The sequence below is a fragment of the Chiloscyllium plagiosum genome, chromosome 11, assembly GCF_004010195.1.
Source record: "Chiloscyllium plagiosum isolate BGI_BamShark_2017 chromosome 11, ASM401019v2, whole genome shotgun sequence".
Taxonomy (NCBI): Eukaryota; Metazoa; Chordata; class Chondrichthyes; order Orectolobiformes; family Hemiscylliidae; genus Chiloscyllium; species Chiloscyllium plagiosum.
In genome coordinates this window covers 64,275,128-64,294,607 of record NC_057720.1, presented here as the reverse complement: position 1 = coordinate 64,294,607, position 19,480 = coordinate 64,275,128, and the positions used below count along the sequence as shown (strand labels likewise).

Genomic DNA, 19,480 nt, shown 5'->3' with positions numbered 1-19,480 from the left:
CCACACTGTAAGTAATCTAATCTAATCTAATCTAATCTAATCTAATCTAAAAATATAGACATGGCATGGGAAGGTCACTTTCTCCTGACAAACAGAAACTTCTCATTCTGTTACCAAATGCACTTACCTAGTTTGTGCCACCCGAACATCATTATTCTCCACTATCTCAAAGTCAGACTGTATCCTCTCAATGTTGTGGTCGAGTGTTGGGATAACTTTGAAGGCCATTACACATTTGTAATGGTTCTTTTGACAAGTAAAAGGACAGCAACACTCAGGTTGTAAGTTTGCCCGCTGCGCTCAGCAAACTTACAACTTGAACCTCAACCAGAACTACAACTCTTCTTTGCAGAAGAAACGCATATTGAAAAAAGGTGTTGTATGGGGAAATTTAAAACTAATTTATGCTTACTTTTTATAAGTACCTAAGGGCATACAGTTGCATAAGGGTAGACACACAAAATAGGAAATATACCAAAAATTGTTTACAAGCAGATGAGGGAAAGTGAAATTAAGATTTAGAATGCAAATCTGACATTATCCCATCAGATATCAATTTCCCTCTCAAAACTATACAATTCAATCAACAGAGCTGAGTGGGCACATACCAGATGGCACTCTGCAACCAGATGAAATCCAGTTTCACACTCACCCCAAAAGAAATTGCAGAATGTTGTAAATGAAGCACCAATAAGTAAACGGTCAACTATTTTTAAATTAAAAGGACAATTAAAATTTTCGACATGTCAATGAAGTTAATGACAAGCACGAACTAAGTTTTATCATATCATGTTAAATTCGTCTGGGACGAACTCCCTGTCTATAAACTTGCGCCTTTCGCTGGAGAGCTGCCTCTACACCTGCCTCTCAGCTCCGTCCCCAGGATCAGGCCCTCAGACGGAGCTCTGCGGTCAGGCCATCAAACGAATTTTATCAGTTTTTCTAAAAAGACAAGCATTGGAAGATAAAATTCGCAAGCCTTCTCTGTGTCAAAAATGACTTGACACCCTAACAACAAATAAAGTAAGAATATACAAAGCCTCTCGATCATATGCCTACTTGACACAGTGTCCTCCTGGTGCAGGTCCCCTGCTTGCTGCTCCGCCATATTACCAAAAGCGTAGTTCAATATCCAGGCTCGGGGATCGACAATGCGCATGCACTTGGTTTGCTGTGGATCCTGGGAATTGTAGTCCGGCTGTACCTGCCGGAAGGACTCTAAATCTCCCAGAACACTTCGTGAGCACCGTAGTTAACTACCTGAGAATAGCGGAAGTTTTGCTTTGGACAAAATACATTCCGCATGGTCTTGTTGGGAAGGTTTGGTGTACATGTCCTGTTTGATATATTTACGGTGAGTATAATTTTTGGTGATAATGTCCCAACAGAGCGGTAGATAATGCCAATCTCTGGTTGATATGAAGGAGGCCTGAGCTCTTTGACTGCACCCGCTGGTGTCTCCATGTCTGCAGACATCATTGGGCATGCGCACAATTCCATAGTGCAGTTGGCCGGGTCGAATTTCTCCAACGTGAACCAGGGCTGCACTTGGTACCCTGTGGCAAGTTGGCTCATGCAACTTTCAGACACTCCTTAAGTTACTTGCTTAATCGACAGGAACCGCTAGCTAACACTCAGCGCTGTAGGAGGGAATACAGGTATCCTGGGGAGTATTCCACAGCTGATAACCACTCTCAGGAACAAGAGGGCAAGCATTTAGCACCAAGAGCCTCTGTTGGCTTTCAGTACGACCATAGCTGAAACCTGTCCCCGTCTCATGCGCCTTTCACCCATACAATGTAATAATGTCGGTAACTGAAAATGTGTCAGTATCTATTTTGAGACTACCAATTGATTAGACATCAGTTGCTGTTTGTGGGGGCAAGTTCAAACTTGTTTCACTTTTGTTTTTTCTAATGCCACTTCTGAAAAACCTGGTACTAATTGTTAGATGATGCCTTCCAGTCCTACCTCACAAAAGAACTGAAATCTTCAAATCATCCATTAACTTTTCAAATTCTGTGAAATACAGCCCTAGTTTCTACCATTTTCCCAAGTAAATCCTTACAATAGGTTTTGATAAATTTATACTGCTTTTTTTAATATGTACTTGTTTATGTGTCATGACCAGATTGGCTCACATTGCTCCAATCAGAGTGTTATCTATAATGTAACATTTATTGCTGGTAAAAACCAAAAGAACTGCAGAAATACATCAGAAATAAAAACAAAAGTTGCTGGAAAAACTCAGCAGGTCTGGCAGCATCTGTGAAAGAAATCAAAGTTAACATATCAGGTCCAGTGACCTTTTCTCAGAATGCCAGATCTGCTGAACTTTTCCAGCAACTTCTATTTATCGCTGGTATTCTGGTACTTTAGATATAATGTTCAACATGCCATTATTATTTGGATTATATACTGTACTTGTTTTTGATGGTTTATTGATCTTGTACTCTGAGTTCCTACTCTCTGGAACTCCACTATTTCTAGCTTTTCATTAGTCTAAAAAGGTAGAGTGTTCTATTCTTTTTAAATGACAAATCTGTGTATGTTATTATCCTTTTGCCATAATTTGCCATATCTTTTTATTTTTATCCTTCTGTCTACATTAGTGAGTACCTATGTGTTTTTTAAAAATTCCATTGTCAAGGTTGTTAAGAAGTTGTGCTTAACAAGCCTTCTCCCAACAATTGATCCCCAGCCTGCTATTTCCCTCTATTCTCTTGTTTTATGTATCTAGTTTTGCTTTTGCCCCCATCTAAAAATCTGTGTCTGTAATGCCCTCCCAAGTATAATAGCTTTTTAAATCTTTACGGCTTCTTTCTCAACATTTTTACTAAATGACTTCTCAACCTCCATCTCAATTCTTCTTTATCTTTCTCTTGACTTCACTAATCTCTCACCTATCCTAAATCTCTTCTTCCTTGTAAAGTCTCCAACTCCTAATCACAACCATCCTCTTGATTTTGATTTGCACCTGTTCTTGCTAGTCCGGTTGTTGTGATTATTGTGGCGATCCGTAAACTAGAATACCAAATTTACTGATCATCCCTTGAATGGTGAAATGATCAGACAAATTTTACTCTTTGTACTTTTAACTCTAAACAGAGTGAATTAAAATTAAACACGAATTAACAAGCAAAACATGATAATTATGAACTATAAATCTCATATGGAATAGCAGATACAACTGAAAATCTCAACTATAATAAGTAGTCCACTCTGCCTGTATATTATGTTTCAGCCACACAGCTCATACAACCATAATTATAATGGCTTTCCGTCAAGGACTTGATCAGTTCACTGCAGGCAGTAGCCAGCTTGTCGGATTCTTCTTTGTATATGCAGACCATACAGTCTTTGTATTTTACTCCTTTCCTGTTGCTACTGTTTCCAGGTTGAGGATTGGCAGGACAAATTGATCAAATTTTCTTATCTAAAATTTATAATTGATCCTTTATAATTAATACAGGTAGTTAAGTAAATACTGTGCTTCATCTGTGAATGTCTACAATGTCATTAACTTACTGGACTATATCTTGAGTACCGAGTTCTGGATGCATTACCTTGAATAGAATATGATGGCCATGGAGGGACTGCGGAATTGAATTAGCAGACTGACATCAGGTTTCCAAAGGTCAAGCTGAGAGGAGAGATGATAAATACTGAAGTTGTGTACCTGGAATTTAGAAGGTTAACAAATGACATCATCAAATTTATGGCAGTGCAATAAAATAATTTCCGCTGCTTAGGAAGCATTGGAAGAGAGTGCCTTGTCTGAAAATCAGAGGTGGGTTTACAAAAGTAAATTTGAGCACATTTTCAATTGCAAAACATAGGTGTTTGAAACTCTTTTATAATAGTAACTAAACTGTTGGAAAGATCATTAAACAAGAGTTAATCTACAAATATGCTAGAGCGATCAAGTTGGAAAGGTTGTTCTAGAAGATGAAATGTTTTGTTTTGTGTGCAGTACAGGCAGATCGTAACATACGAGATCCTACCGCTCATAAATGATTAAACAGAGTGAGGCAGACAAAGTTATGCTGCACAGGAGGTGCACAAAAATAAGATCATTGTTAGATTTGACATTTGAGGTCCATTCAGCAGTCTGTTAAACTGGGGAATCAGTTGATGCTTGTTTTTAAGCTTGTGTATCTTCAGCCTGATGGAAGAAGTTGGAAGAGTGTATAACTGGGTTGGAAGTGGCTTCAATGTTGGCAGTCTTTCTGCAGCAACGAGAAGTGTGAATAGAATTGATGGATGGGAGGTTGGCTTGCTTGACGGCCTGGGCTAGCAATAAACAGAAGCCTATTAACAACTTTTTGTAGTTCTTTCAGTCCTGGCCAGAGCAGTTGCCATGTACCCAAATAGAATGCTTTTTGGATGTAGGCTTGCTCGCTGAGCTGGAAGGTTCATTTTCAGACGTTTCACCACCATACCAGGTCACACCTTCAGTGAGCCTCTGGATGAAGCACTGGTGGTGTAGCCTGCTTTCTATGTATATGTTTGAGTTTCCTTGGGTTGGTGATGTCATTTCCTATGGTGATGTCATTACCTGTTCTTTTTCTCAGGGGGTGGTAAATGGGAGGCAAGATCAGAGTAGTGCTGGAAAAGCACAGCAGGTCAGGCAGCATCCGAGGAACAGGAAAATCGACATTTCAGGCAAAAGTCCTTCATCGGGATTATGGAGGTCAGAGCCACTGGTGAGTAGTGGTTGAGGCATATTGCATGTGTTTTCTTTGGTACTGGGGATGATGCCAGTCTTCTTGAAGCAGGTGGGGACTTCAGATTGTAGCAATGAGAGATTAAAGATGTCAGTGAATACTGATCCACACAGTATCTTAGTGCATGGCCAGGCTCTTCATCTGGGCTGGTCGCTTTCCTTGGGTTCACTCTCGGAAGGCCAATCTGACGTTTGCAGCATTGACTGAGGGGACAGGTGTATCCTGGGGTGTTGGGGTAGTTGGCATCATCTCACTGCCATTCTACTCAAACCAAGCATAAAAAGCTTTGAGTGTATCAGGGAGGGATGTGTTTTTGTCTGTTATTCTGTTCTGCATCATTTTGTATCCTGTTATGTCATGTAGGACTTGACACAGGTGGCAGGTTTCCATGTAGTTAGTGTGGGTCTCTAACTTAGTCCTGTACAGCCTCTTGGCATCTCTAATGGCATTGCGGATATCATATCTGGATTTCCTGTATAAGTCTGCATCGTCCGAATCGAATACCATGTGCCTGGTCTTCGGTAGAGGGTAGATCTCCCAGTTCATTCAAGGTTTCCAGTTGGGGAGTATATGGATTGATGTCTTTGACACGTAGTCCTCTACACATTTGCTAATGAAGTGTGTGACTGGTGGTGTTTTTTTCTCAGTAAATATTTGAATATGTACCAGTCTACCAATTCCAAGCAGTCCTGCAGAACCTCCTCTGCTGCTTCAGACCAGCACTGTACTACTTCCTGTGCTGGGTCTTCACATTTCAACTTTCTGCTTGTAAGCTGGGTGGATGAACACAGTGAAGTGATCTGATTTTCCAAAGTGTGGACGGGGTATGGAGCGGTAAACATCTTTGGTTGTGGAACAGTGCTCAAGGATGTTTGGCCCCTAGTGAGGCAGGAGATGTGTTGGTGGTATTTTGGTAGCACCCTTTTGAGGTTGGCCTGGTTGAAGCCTCTGGCCATAATGAATAAGACCTCGGGGAATTTCCTCTCCAGTGCAGTTGTAGCAATGTAAATTTAATCCAGACCATTCTTCACTTCCGTCTGAGGTAGTATGCAGACTGCTGTTAGGATGCTGAAGGTGACACGCATAATAATCAGATTGTATTCCATGTTAGGTTTGACAGTGACATTCTTCAGTTTCAGATTGTTTGAGGTTGATTTGGTAAATAAACTAAAATCTATGATATACAAGTAATAGGAACCATTTGAAGGAACAATTCAAAATATTCAAACAAAATATGTTCCATTTAAAAAGCAACAACTCAACAAGAAAGCACCATTCATGACATAGACAGAAAGTTAAGGAATTCATGAATTAAAAATGGATTTAAAAATTGACTTATACTGTTGCAAAGAATAGTAATAAGTCTGAGGATTGTGATGGTTTTAGAAAGCAGCAAAGGGCTACCAATGGGTTGATGAAAGGAACAAAAGTACAAATGTAAACTAAGCAGAAGAATATGACAGACTGTAAAAGGCTTTCAAAGTACATAAAAAGGAAGAGTAGCTAGAGTAAACATTGGTCTCTTAAAAGCAGAGAAAGAATTATGTTACATCACTGGGTAAACCCCCCCCCCGCTTAATGTAAACCTGCAACACAGAAAAGATTTATTCCATGAGGTAATCTGTGAAAATTCAAGATGCCAAGAACTAGTTAAAGTAAAAGTAACAACTTTATTCTCTGTTATACTTTAAGAAATAATTAACTAACAACTGTTTACATCGCCTTCATCTAATCAATCTTTCACTTTACCTTTGATAATACTGGTCTGATAAAAGCCCTGATTAAGATTTACCAAAATTCAAATTTTGAAACTAGCCAGACGTCAAATCTTCTATTTATATCTTCCTCTGTCTTCCTTTCTTCTTCTTTGGGATTTCTGTTTCACAGGTCACTGATTGATAAAGGTACCTTTAAGAGAGCTATTTTTTGGTCAGTCTGTACATGCTGATGGCTTGGCAATTCTCCCTCAACTGTTCAATTTTTCCCAGTCCTTTATCCCAAAGCATCAGATTGTTTCATTGGGTTTTAATATTGTCAAAAAACTAAATGGTGGCATGTGGCACAGTGGTTAGCACTGCTGCCTCACAGTGCCAGAGACCTGGGTTAATTTCCCACCTCAGGCGACTGACTGTGTGGAGTTTGCACATTCTCCCCATGTCTGCGTGGGTTTCCTCCGGGTGCTTCGGTTTCCTCCCATAGTGCAAAAATGTGCAGGTTAGGTGAATTGGCCGTGCTAAATTCCCCGTAGTGTTAGGTGAAGGGGTAAAGGTATGGGAATGGGTCTGGGTGGGTTGCACTTCGGCGGGTCAGTGTGGACTTGTTGGGCCGAAGGGCCTGTTTCCACACTGTAAGTAAGTAATCTAAATTCAAACTTGATTGGAGATTGGTATTTTGGGGTATAATTTAAATTGATTGGCTGAATTTGAATTTGTTTTGTCATCTCCAGGCAACTCAGCTAATCTAGCTATTCGACCAAATGTTACATTTGTTACCTTAGTCAGAACACTTGGTGCTGTATCAGGTAGTTCTGCTACCTTTTAACTCTCTTAAAAGTACAGTACCCCTTACACATTCATAGCAATTATGGTAATGAAAAACATATCAGAGACACAAACGTTTTGTGCCTGACTTCACAGTAGAACTTAACTTGTATGTAGAATTAGAGGTGAACCTTCATTGGGGTAATTAATGTCAGCAGAAAGAAAGTAGTAAACTGTAGGAACTGTAACTGATGGTCAACATTCTAGAGTTCTCAGAGATAGCTGCAGAGTATGGATGCAAGAGCTATGATTTTCAAAAATTCTCTCGATTCTGAAATCATTAAGCATATTGGGAATTAATACATGTAACATACTGCAGAAAGGAGAGAGAAAGAAAATGGAACTACAGGCCATTTGGCCTAACATCAGTTCCCTGGAAACTGACTTTTTATTAAAACTTCTGAATAATATAAATGCGCCAAAAAAAAGTACAGTGTGATAAAAGTCATCTTGGTTTTGTGAAATTAAATTTGACAAATTTGACTGACAAATGTTATATTTTTAAAGGATGTAATTAATAATGTAGACAACAAGGAATCAGAATATACCTTGATTTTCAAAAGGCATTTAATAAGATGCTATTCAAAAGATTAATATAAAGGAAAAGACATGTGGGTGTGGGGGACAATATTTTAGCATGAATAAAGGAATAGTTTGTGGACAGAATACAAACAGTAGGGCAGCACATGGTGGCCCAGTGGTTAGCACTGCTGCCTCACAGTACCAGGGTCCCGGATTCGATTTCAGCCTCTGGTCTGGGCCATTCTCCCTGTGTCTGCGTGGGTTTCCTCCGATTGCTCTGGTTTCCTCCCACAGTCCAAAGATGTGCCGGTCAGGTGAATTGGCCATGTTAAATTGCCCATGGTGATAGGTGTATTAGTCAGAGTGAAATGGGTGGGTTACTCTTCGGAGGGTCAGTGTGGACTGTTTGGGCCGAAGGGCCTGTTTCCACACTGTAGGGAATCTAATCTAATCTAGTCTAAATGGAACATTTTCTAGTTGGAAAGGTAGGTGTAAATGTAAGCTGCAAGGAGACTGTGAAGTGAGGTAAGCAGATTAAGTTAGTGGGTAACAAGATGGCATTTGGCGTATAATGTGGGAAAGTGAGAGATTCTCTTTACTTTGGTAATTAAAAAAAAGCAGAATATTTTTTAAAATGCCTCAATTTTGTAATCACTGATGCCCCAATAGTCTTGAGTGTGTGCATGTAGAGAAAGAAATTAGGAGGACGTTTTGACTTTTATTACAGGTTATTGGAATATAAAAATAAACACTACATCTGCACATTGCTTTGTGAGACCACACCTGGAATACTGTGTGTAATTTTGGTCTCTACTTGCATTATTCTGTATGATAGAAAGACTCAGTTTCGTGGTGAGAGGCAGAGTTGATTGGGCTAATATTCTCAAGGCTATGTAGGAATTAGAGATCATCTCATTGAAACATACTAGATGCTGAAGAAGCTTGACATAAAGAAACAAGGTTATCTCTTCTTGCTCGGAAATCTAAAACATGGGAGCAAGTGTCACACGATAAGACTTTTTTAGAACTGCTTATTCAGGGTGTTCAGAAAGTAGGCTGGCAAACTTCTCTCTTTCCCTCCCATTATCTCCCACCCTAATTAAATCAAAAAGGGCAGTCCACCATTTGTTTTACCCTGTTTCTGTTTAAAAACATGGGTGTGTGGTATAATTGCATGGCACCTGATTTAGGTGTCTACATGGCTATTTCCAACCCATGAGTAGCTGAGATTTCTGCAAACATTGCATATTCAGTTGAAGAAATGTGGTTTTATGCTAAGTGGTACATAATATGAAGAATTAACAATGAATCTTGTTGAAATATTTTATAATCAAGTAATCTTCTCTGTTCAAATTCTATAATTAAGCAAAGATTTTAAATTATTTGTTAATCAATGGGATAATTATTAAATGTTAGCTTAAATACATATATACTTAAATAAATAAATACTTATTCAAGAGGGTGCAGAGAATGCTCCAGATTACAATTGGGTGAGAGGTATATTTTAGGAAATGTGTACCAGTAATGGAAATTGGAAGTAATTTTGAAACTACTTCCAATTTTGAAACTATTTAGCCCCTAAACCCAGTTCTGTTAATTAAAGGTATTGTGGCTGGATGGTAACCTAAACTTCATAACTTACCTTGGTCCAGGATTCAAAATAGAATGTGGGTGATGAGTGAATTCACTCTTGAAAGCCCCTATAATATCTTGGAAGATTTAGCTACAGAGGCAACTTATGAGAGAAAAGGTTTTGCTGTACGTGGAAGAGACATAATCTATGAGGAACTGTTCGTTCATTCACAGACTCTGTCACTCTTGCGCACTGCTCCAGCTTTTGCAGTCAAGCTGGGTTGGTGTCTCAGTAAGGTGGGCCTAAATCTTGACTTAAGTGGCAGGAGAGACAGTGTGATACTACAGCTGCTAACTCTGTGCTGAATGGCTATGTACTACAGTACAGACATAGATGTTATGTTTAAATGAAACCAGTTCTGCTTTTCTGGCAGCATTTTATATTGTAGCATTAATTCAAACCTCTCTTTATATCTCTCAAGCTTCTCATAAATTCGTGATGTCCAGAAAACATTCAAAGCACAAGAGAGAGAAGACCAAGTCTTCGTCAAAGAAAAAAAAGTCAGAGCGCTCCAGTCATGACGTGAGGACACTATGGTTCTTCTACCTTTTTTGCACGCATTCAATGCTTACTACTGACTTGAATGTTTTTATCCCTGGTTTTGTTTGCATATTGATAGCAATCCAGGTGTCAGGAGCTACTGTATTGAAATCAGGTCTGATACACGTTTTATGCTGTTTTAAAAAATAGTGATATGTCCATGGAAAATTAGGAAGGAAATTGCATAGCCCCTTGCAAAAGTATTTATATCATCTAGAAATACAAGTTAGGTGCTGAATGATTGGAGTGTGGCTAAATGTGCCTTTGTTTAAGAAAGGATATAAGAAGAAGCCTTGGAACAAGAGACCTGTGAATCTGACTTCGTTGTTGCAAGTTATTCTTAAAGATAGGATTTATATGCATTTGAAGAGGCAAGGAATGATTAGGGATAGTCGGCATGGTTTTGTATGAGAAAATTTGTGTCTCATAAACTTGATTGAGCTTTTTGGGAAGTAACCAAGAAGACAGATGAGGGCAGAGTGCTGGACGTTGTTTATTTGAACTTCAGTAAAGCCTTTGACAAGATTCCTCATGGTAGACTAATTAGTAAAGTTAAATCACATAGGATTCAGAGTTAGCTTGCTAATTGGATACAAAATTGGCTTAATGGCAGGAGACAGAAAATGATGGTGGAGGGTTGTTTTTTCTGACTGGAGGCCTGTGACCAGAGTGTTCCTGTGTTCCACAGAGATTGGTACCTGCTCCACTTTTGTTTATAATTTTATATAAATGATTTAGGTGAGAATATAGAAAGCATGTACGTTTGCAGATGACACCAAGATTGGTGATGTAGTTGACAGTGAAGAGGGTTATCTTAGATTACAAAGAGATCTTGATCAATTGTGTCAAGGGGCTGAAGAGTGGCAGATGGAGTTTGATTTCGATAAATGTGAGGTATTGCATTTTGATAAAACAAACAAAGGCAAGACTTGTACAATTACAAATAGGGCCTTGGGTAGTGTTGTAGAACAGAGAGACGTAGCAGTTCTGATACATAATTCTTTGAAATTTGCATTGCACATAGGTAGGCTGGTTAAAAAGGCGTTTAGCACACTTGCCTTCATTGCTCAGACCTTCGAGTATAGGAGTTAAGACATGATGAGGTTGTATAGGACATTGGTGAGGCCTGTTCTGGAATATTGTATGCAGTTCTCGTGTTACCCTGCTATTGATAGGATATTACTAAGCTGGAGAGAGTTCAGAAAAGATTTACCAGGATGTTGCTGGAAATGGAATGTTTGAGTTATGAAGAGAGATTGGATAGCCTGGGACTTGTTTCACTAGAACTTAGGTGGTTGAACGGTGGCCTTTATAGAGGCTTATAAAATCATGCAGGTGAATGGCAGTGTCTTCTTACTAGGGTGGGGGATTTCAAGATGAGGGGCATATTTTTAAGGTGAAAGGAGAAAGATTTAAAAAAGACATGGAAACAATATTATTGGAATAAACTTCCAGAGGAAGTGGTGGATGTGGGTACAGTTACAACGTTGAAGAGACATTTCGATAAATACATGAATAAGAAATGGTTGGAGGAATATGGGCCAAGCGCAGCCAGGTGGGACAAGTTTAGTTTGTGATTATCGTCCGCATCGATTTGCTGGAAGGGTCTGTTTCCATGCTTATGACTCTTGAGTGTCTAGTTTCCAATTGACACAATTTATTGCAGACTTCTTAGTATTTAATATCGCTTCCATGATTCACTTCTTTTAAGGCCATTTTTTAAAGTCAATAAATGCTACAGAAATATTGCAGGTTGAAGTTATATTGTCTAACTGTAGTGTATGCGCATGAACATTGTCACAAATGAAAAAAATTTGAAAGGCGTCAACAGGTAGTGTTGGCAAACAGTTTTTAAAAGGATAAAGAAGTTACCGGCAAATAGAATATTGCATTTGCAGTGTATAGTTTCTGTAGCTGAGACGATGTGTTTATTTTTGGATATGTTTCTTTTGAAAATGACTGTTCGAACTGTAGTTTTGTTTGTGACGTGCAGAAGCAGTATGGCAGTTTGTGGTGGTCTCTGGATGCGTGTCACAAAGCCATACTCACTGAATACAAAGTGTGTCACAATGGCGGTATCCATGGAATGGTGACTTGTTTACAGAGATTTGTGTTGTTATAAAGAATTCTGAAGGAAATTATGAACTGTGATGTGTCCCCAAGAGATGGACAAAAGTACAGTATATAGGATATAAAAATTAGACTGACGGGGAGCCGGTGAATCTCAAGAGTACTTGACAGGTAAAGGAAATAGAGCCAATAATATGGAATAGTCATCCCATATGGCTGTAAGTGCTGGAGCAAGCAAGATGATAGTAGGTGACTTTTTCTGAAAGATATAGTTATCTTGATTGACCTGTAGTGACAGACCCAGCAAGGAGGAAAACCTGTTGGATCTCACCCTTGTCAATCTACCTGTTGCACATACATGACAATGTTGGCAGGAATAATCATTACAGTCCTAATGTAAAGTTCCATTTTCATATTGCAGATACTGATCATTGTGTTGTGGTGACACTGTCACTGTGCTAAATACAATAGATTAGAAGTAGTTATGCATGACGTATGAGCTATCAGCTGTCGCAGAATTAATTCAGTCACAATTGTAACCTCATGGCCTCACATAGTCCTTTACTCCGATATTACCATCAAGTTAAACGATCAACTTGATTTGATCAGGAGTGCAGAAGAAAGTGTTATGGACTAGGCCAGACCACTCAAAACATTCTTGGGGGCAGGCAGCCCCAGATCATAACTTTGTAATTTGTTTCGGTAAGTGTACAGTGAAAATTACCCAGATTAAGTTAGCTAGGTTGACTACTAGATTTTAAAATAGACAAAAATGTATTCATAACATTACACAATGAACCACAAAGAACAGAATAAAGAACCCCTACAGAACTCAACCTATCCAACGAGACTTAATTATGCTGTTCCAAATATACACAACAGTTCCAATAACCAAACTCCCTTTAAAATCCAGTATAAATGGAACACATGCTTACAGGTTGAAGTTTAAGGGTAGAAAGAGAGAGAGTTTCCACACCGGTCCCTGTTGAATTTCCATGTTCAAGACTGAACTAAAACTGATCAGCTCAGCTCAGCTTTAGCTAAAGAGCTGACCACTCCCTTTTCATTATACAGGTCACTTCTAAAACATGACCACTTTCGCCTGAAGTCTCATCTGTTTCCATATAAACAAAAGGCCTCTCAAAATATTTTTCATCTCTACCAAACCAGACTGATTGGAGCCCAGACCGGTTTATTGCCCCTCTGAAAAAAATCAAGGATGGATTCTCCTTGAGCAAAGGAACAGCTTTTAGAAAACGCGACTAGCTTTGTGACACCTTCCCCCTTTTTAAAAAAAAGAACAATCAATACCAAAAGATGGCTTCATTTTTAACCCTTCAAAACCCAGTTACAAGTCTAAACACACACATATATATACTAGACTGACTATAAACATGCAAACATGCACAACCAAATGCAAATTCAGGCCATGGTACACCCACCACCGAATGCCTCAATATCTCATTGGAATCTTGACAATGCATTGGCGATCATGTGTTCCCAACCTGCCACATGCACAATTGTCAAATTGAATGGCTGCAACAACAAGCTCCATTTAAACAGTCTGGCGTTTTTGTCCTTAGGTTTTTCCACAAATGTCAATGCGTGTGATCGGTATATATGATTGTCTCAAATGCATTGCTGGTAATATAAACACTGTAATGTTGTAATGCCAACACCAAGTTTAAAGTCTCTTTCTCCACCATTGAATATTTCTGTTGATGAACGTTCAACTTCCTGGAAAAATACCCGATGGGTCTTTCTATTCCCTCGTCATCTTCCTGCAGGAGTACTGCATCCATGCCTACATCACTGGCATCGATAGCCAACTTGAAAAGCTTAATATAATCTGGTGTGGTTAATATTGGGGTGTGGTTAACACAGATTTTAGGCTGTCAAATGCCTTTTGACAGTCTGCTGTCCACTGAAACTTTTTGCCCTTTTTTTAACAATTCGGTGAGTGGAGCAGCCACACTGCTAAAGTTTGATGCAAACTTTTGGTAAAATCCACTCAACCCCAGTACTGCTTTTTTCATCGGCGGTGTGGGAAATTTTTTGTTTCTTCATCTTGTGGGGCCATTTGTCTATGCCCAATAACATTTTCCAGGACATTGACTTGGGCTTTGGCAACTTCACTTTTAGCTAGGTTTACCACAAAGCCCGCCTTCCGAAGTTGATCGAGCAAGTCTGATAAATGATGTAAATGTTCCTTCCATGAGTGATTAAAAATCACTTAGATCATCAATGTACACCACACATTTGGGCAATCCGACAATGACCTTATTAGTCAGTCTCTGAAATGTGGCTGGAGTGTTTTTCATACCAAATGGCATGACTTTAAGCTGATATAGTCCAATTGGTGTTACAAAAGCCAAAGTTGCCTTTGTTCTCTCTGACAGAGGTACTTGCCAATAGTCTCTGAACAAGTTCAACTTAGAAATGTAAGTTGCTTGTCCTGCTTTCTCAACACAGTCCTCCAACCCTGGAATTGGATATGCGTCTGTCTTTGTAACGGCGTTGACTTTGCAAGAGTCCACATATAACCGTTGAGTACTATTTGACTTTGGCGCCATGACTACGGTGAGCTCACTGTAACTCGCTTCAATTATGCCATTTTGGAGCATACGCTCTATCTCCTTCTGAACCTGTGCCAACAGAAAAAACTTCTCTTCAAAAGGAAGAAGGCAGCTTACATAAGGTGGAGGAAGCAAGGATCTAGCACAGATTTAGAGGTTAACAGGCTTGCTAGAAAGGAGCTCGGAAATGGACTGAGGAGAGCCAGGAGGGGGCACGGAAAAGGCTTGGCAAGAAGGATTAGGGAGAACCCAAAGGCGTTTTAGTCATATGTGAGGAATAAGAGAATGATCAGGGAGAATGTAGGGCCGATCAGGGATAGCGGAGGGAGCTTATGCGTGGAGTCTGAGCAGATAGGGCAAGCCCTAAATGAGTTTTTTGCTTTGGTTTTTATCAAGGAAAGGGAACTTGTTGTAAATGAAAACTTAGAGGAGCTGGGATACAGTCCTGACCAGATCAAGATTAATGAAGATGATGTGCTAGAAAGTTTGGAAAAAGTTAAATTTGATAAGTCCCCAGAGCCAGACCAGATTTACCCTAGGCTGCTCCAGGAAGCGAGAATGGAGGTTGCTAAGCCACTAGCGAGGATCTTTGCCTCCTCACTCTCCATGGGAGTCGTACCGGAGGATTGGAAGGAGGCTAATGTTGTTCTACTTTTCAAGAAGGGTAATAGGGAAATCCCTGGCAATTACAGACCAGTCAGTCTCACGTCTGTGGTCAGCAAAGTTGTGGAAAGAATTGAGGGATAGGATTTATGACTATTTGACAAAGCATAGTGTGATTAAAAGCAGTCAGCATGGCTTTGTGAGGGGCAGGTCATGCCTCACAAATCTTATTGAGTTCTTTGAGGAGGTGTCAAGACAGGTCGACAACGGTCGAGCAGTGGCCGTGGTGTATATGGATTTCAACAAGGCATTTGATAGGGTTCCCCATGGTAGGCTCATTCATAAAGTCAGGAGGTATGGGATACTGGGAGATTTGGCTATCTGGATTCAGAATTGGCTGGCTGACAGAAGGCAGAGAGTGGTTGTAGATGGAAAGCATTCTGCCTGGAAGACAGTGTTAAGTGGGATCGCGCAGGTCTCTGTTCTTGGGCTTCTGCTCTTTGTAGTTTTTATAAATGACTTGGATAAAGAGGTTGAGGGGTGGGTTGGAAAATTTGCAGATGACACAGAGGTTGGAGGTGTCGTCGATAGTATAGAGGGCTACTGCAGGCTGCAGTGCAACATAGACAGGATGCAGAGCTGGGCTGAGAAATGGCAGATGGAGTTCAACCTGGATAAATGCGAAGTGACGCATTTTAGAAGGTCGAACTCGAATGCTGAATAAAGGATGAAAGACAGGATTCTTGGCAGTGTGGAGGAATAGAGGGATCTGGGTGTGTAAGTAGATAGATCCCTCAAATTTGCCATCCAAGTGGATAGGGTTGTTAAGAAAGCATATGGTGTTTTGGCTTCATTAACAGGGTATCGAGTTTAAGAGCCTTATTGCTAGGTTTTGCTGCAGCTCTACAAGTCCCTGGTGAGACCGCACTTGGAATATTGTGTCCAGTTCTGGTCGCCCTACTATAGGAAAGATACAGAGGCTATGGATAGAGTGCAATGAAGGTTTACCAGGATGCTGCCTGGACTGGAGGGCTTGCCTTGTGAAGAAAAGTTGAATAACTCAGACTTTTCTCTCTAGAGAGAAGGAGGAAGAGAGGAGACCTGATTGAGGTATACAAGATAATGAGTGGAATAGATACAGTCAATAGCCAGAGACTTTTCCCCAGGGCAGGATTGACTGGTACAAGAAGTCATAGTTTTAAGATATTAGGAGGAAGGTATAAAGGAGACATCAGAGGTAGATTCTTTACGCAGAGAGTTGTGAATGCATGGAATGTGTTGCCAGCTGAGGTGTTGGAAGCAAAGGCATTGGAGACATTTAAGCGAATGGACATGCACATGGATAGCAGTGAGTTGAGGGGTGCGTAGGTTAAGTTACTATATTTTACATTAGGATTAAATCGCGGCACAACATCGTGGGCCTAAGGGCCTGTTCTGTGCTGTACTTTTCTGTGTTCTATGCTTAGAGGGTTATGCCTATAAGGATGTTGCCTAATCGGAACAGCATCTTCTATATCTACATCACGCACAATTAAGTTAGTACTTCCCAGTTTATTTCCGCATATCTCCCCATGTGATAGTAATAACTTTTTTGATTTTCTTGTGGAAGGTAACTCAATAACGTATCCTAATTTTTGACATCTTCCACATTGTCCAATATGATTGGAGGGATATCCAATTCAGAATCCTCTGAACTTGGTTCTTCCTTCTATGCTGTAATCATGAACACTTTCTCCTCTTGCTTTCCTTCCCTATCAAAATGCCTTTTGAACATATTCACATGACACACTGTGAGATTTCTTCCTGTCTGGAGTCCTTATCAAGTAGTTCACTTCACGCAATTTCTTCTCGATTTGATAAGGTCTACTAAACCTTGCTTTTAAAGGTTCACTTTTGACTTGAAGTAACACCAATACCTTATCTCCAATTGTGAAATTGTGAATTTGTGATTTCTTATCTGCTTCCTGTTTCATTGTCTACTGTGATATGTTTAAATGCTGTCTAGCTAACTCTGCAGGTCTATTTAATCGTTCTCTAAAATTTGATACATAGTCCAAATGGGTGGTCTCTGAATTCTGACTTATTAATTTCTCCTTAATCAGTCTTAATGGTCTTCTAGCTTCATGCCCAAAAATTGATTCAAATGGACTAAATTTGGTCGATTCATTCAGTGCATCTCTGATTGCAATACGTACAAACGGAACTCCTTTATCCCAATCATCTGGATAATCCTGATGCTAAGCTCTTAACATAGTGTTTGATGCCATCTCTCTAGCGCTTCCTGTGATTCTGGATGGTATGCAGTAGATTTAATTGCTTTATTCACAAGTTATCCATGACCTCTTTGAATAGTTTGGATATGAAGTTTGATCCTGGATCTGACTGGATGTCTATTGGCTGTCCATATCTAGTAAAAAAAAATTCTTCTACAACCTTTTTTTTTTGCTGTGATGTTGTGTAATGGGATTGCTTCTGGAAATCTAGTTGACACATCCATTATTGTTAATAAATACTTATTCCCACTTTTTGTTTGAGGTAGGGGACCTACGCAATCAATCAAGACTCTTGTGAAAGATTTCTCAAATTCTGGAATAGATATTAAAGGTGTATATTTTATTACTGCCTGTGATTTTCTGATTAGCTGACATGTAAGACATATCTGGCAAAATTCAACTACGTCTATCGTCTGAGGGATAGGATTTATGACCATCTGGAAGAGCATGGCTTGATTAAAGGCAGTCAGCACGGATTTGTGAGGGGCAGGTCATGCCTCACAAATCTTATAGAGTTCTTTGAGGATGTTACTAGACAGGTTGATGGGTCGAGCGGTGGATGTTGTGTATATGGACTTCACTAAGGCACTTGATAAGGTTCCCCATGGTAGGCTCGTTCAGAAGGTCAGGAGGAATGGGATGCAGGGTAATTTAGCTGTCTGGATGCAGAATTGGCTGGTCGACAGAAGACAATGAGTGGTAGTGGAGGGAAAATATTCTGCTTGGAAGTCAGTGGTGAGTAGTATTCCACAGGGCTCTGTTCTTGGGCCTCTACTCTTTGTAATTTTTATTAATGGCTTGGATGAGGAGATTGAAGGATGGGTTAGCAAGTTTGCAGACGACACAAAGATTGGAGGTGTCGTTGACAGTATAGAGGGCTGTTGTAGGCTGCAGTGTGACGTTGACAGGATGCAGAGATGGGCTGAGAGGTGGCAGATGGAGTTCAACCTGGATAAACGCGAAGTGATGCATTTTGGGAGGTCGAACTTGAATGTTGTGTACAGGATTAAAGGCAGGATTCTTGGCAGTGTGGAGGAACAGCAGGATCTTGGTGTGCAGGTACATGGATCCCTTAAAATTGCCACCAAGGTGGACAGGGTTGTTAAGAAAGCATATGATGTTTTGGCATTCATTAACAGGGGGATTGAGTTTAAGAGCCATGAGATCTTGTTGCAGCTCTATGAAACTTTGGTTAGACCGCACTTGGAATACTGTGTCCAGTTCTGGTTGCCCAATTATACGAAAGATGTGGATGCTTTGGAGAGGGTTCAGAGGAGGTTTACCAGGATGCTGCCTGGAATGGAGGGCTTATCTTACGAAGAGAGGTTGACTGAACTCAGACTTTTTTCATTGGGAAAAAGAAGGAAGAGAGGGGACTTAATTGAGGTGTACAAGATAATGAGAGGCATAGATAGAGTTGATAGCCAGAAACTTTTACCCAGGGCAGAAATTGTTAACACGAGAGGTCATAGTTTTAAGCGGTTTGGCGGAAAGTATTGAGGGGATGTCAGAGGCGGGTTCTTTACGCAGAGAGTTGTGAGAGCATGGAATGTGTTGCCAGCAGCGGTTGTAGAAGCGAGGTCATTGGGGATATTTAAGAGACTGCTGGACATGCATATGGTCACAGAAATTTGAGAGTTCGTACATTAGGTTTACTTCACATGAGGATCAATGGTCGGCACAACATCGTAGGCTGAAGGGCCTGTTCTGTGCTTTACTGTTCTATGTTCTATATTTGTGTAGCTGAAAATGTGTTGCTGGAAAAGCGTAGCAGGTCAGGCAGAATCCAAGGAGCAGGAGAATCGACGTTTTGGGCATAAGCCCTCTTTCAGGAATGAGGAAGGTGTGCCAAGCAGGCTAAGGTAAAAGGTAGGGATTTGTGGGAGGGATGGTGGAAATGCGATAGGTGGAAGGAGTAAAGGTGAGGGTGATAGGCCGGAGTGGGGGTGGGGGTGGGGGCGGAGAGGTCAGGAAGAAGATTGCAGGTTAGGAAGGT

At 40.3% G+C, this 19,480-nt stretch overlaps 2 protein-coding genes across 6 annotated transcripts in view; one reads left to right on the top strand and one right to left on the bottom strand.

The window, feature by feature from the left end:
* trmt1l (tRNA methyltransferase 1-like) overlaps positions 1 to 1,258 on the bottom strand; it is a 76,306-nt gene extending 75,048 nt beyond the window's left edge. For 2 of the 3 annotated variants that reach the window (XM_043699547.1, XM_043699549.1), the window contains exon 1: positions 1,060 to 1,258. In XM_043699547.1, the coding sequence (XP_043555482.1) occupies positions 1,060 to 1,159 (100 nt within the window). In that variant the 5' untranslated portion in view covers positions 1,160 to 1,258. Of the gene's footprint in view, positions 1 to 652; positions 672 to 1,059 lie in introns of those variants that run through there. The other variant, XM_043699550.1, reaches the window with a different exon arrangement.
* The window catches only part of swt1 (SWT1 RNA endoribonuclease homolog), a 139,089-nt gene continuing 120,838 nt past the window's right edge, over positions 1,230 to 19,480 (top strand). The window contains exons 1-2 of one of the 3 annotated variants that reach the window (XM_043699544.1): positions 1,230 to 1,354; positions 9,844 to 9,944. In XM_043699544.1, coding sequence (XP_043555479.1) covers positions 9,861 to 9,944 — 84 coding nt within the window. In that variant the 5' untranslated portion in view covers positions 1,230 to 1,354; positions 9,844 to 9,860. Of the gene's footprint in view, positions 1,355 to 1,522; positions 1,659 to 4,672; positions 4,707 to 9,843; positions 9,945 to 19,480 lie in introns of those variants that run through there. The other 2 variants (XM_043699546.1, XM_043699543.1) reach the window with 2 other exon arrangements.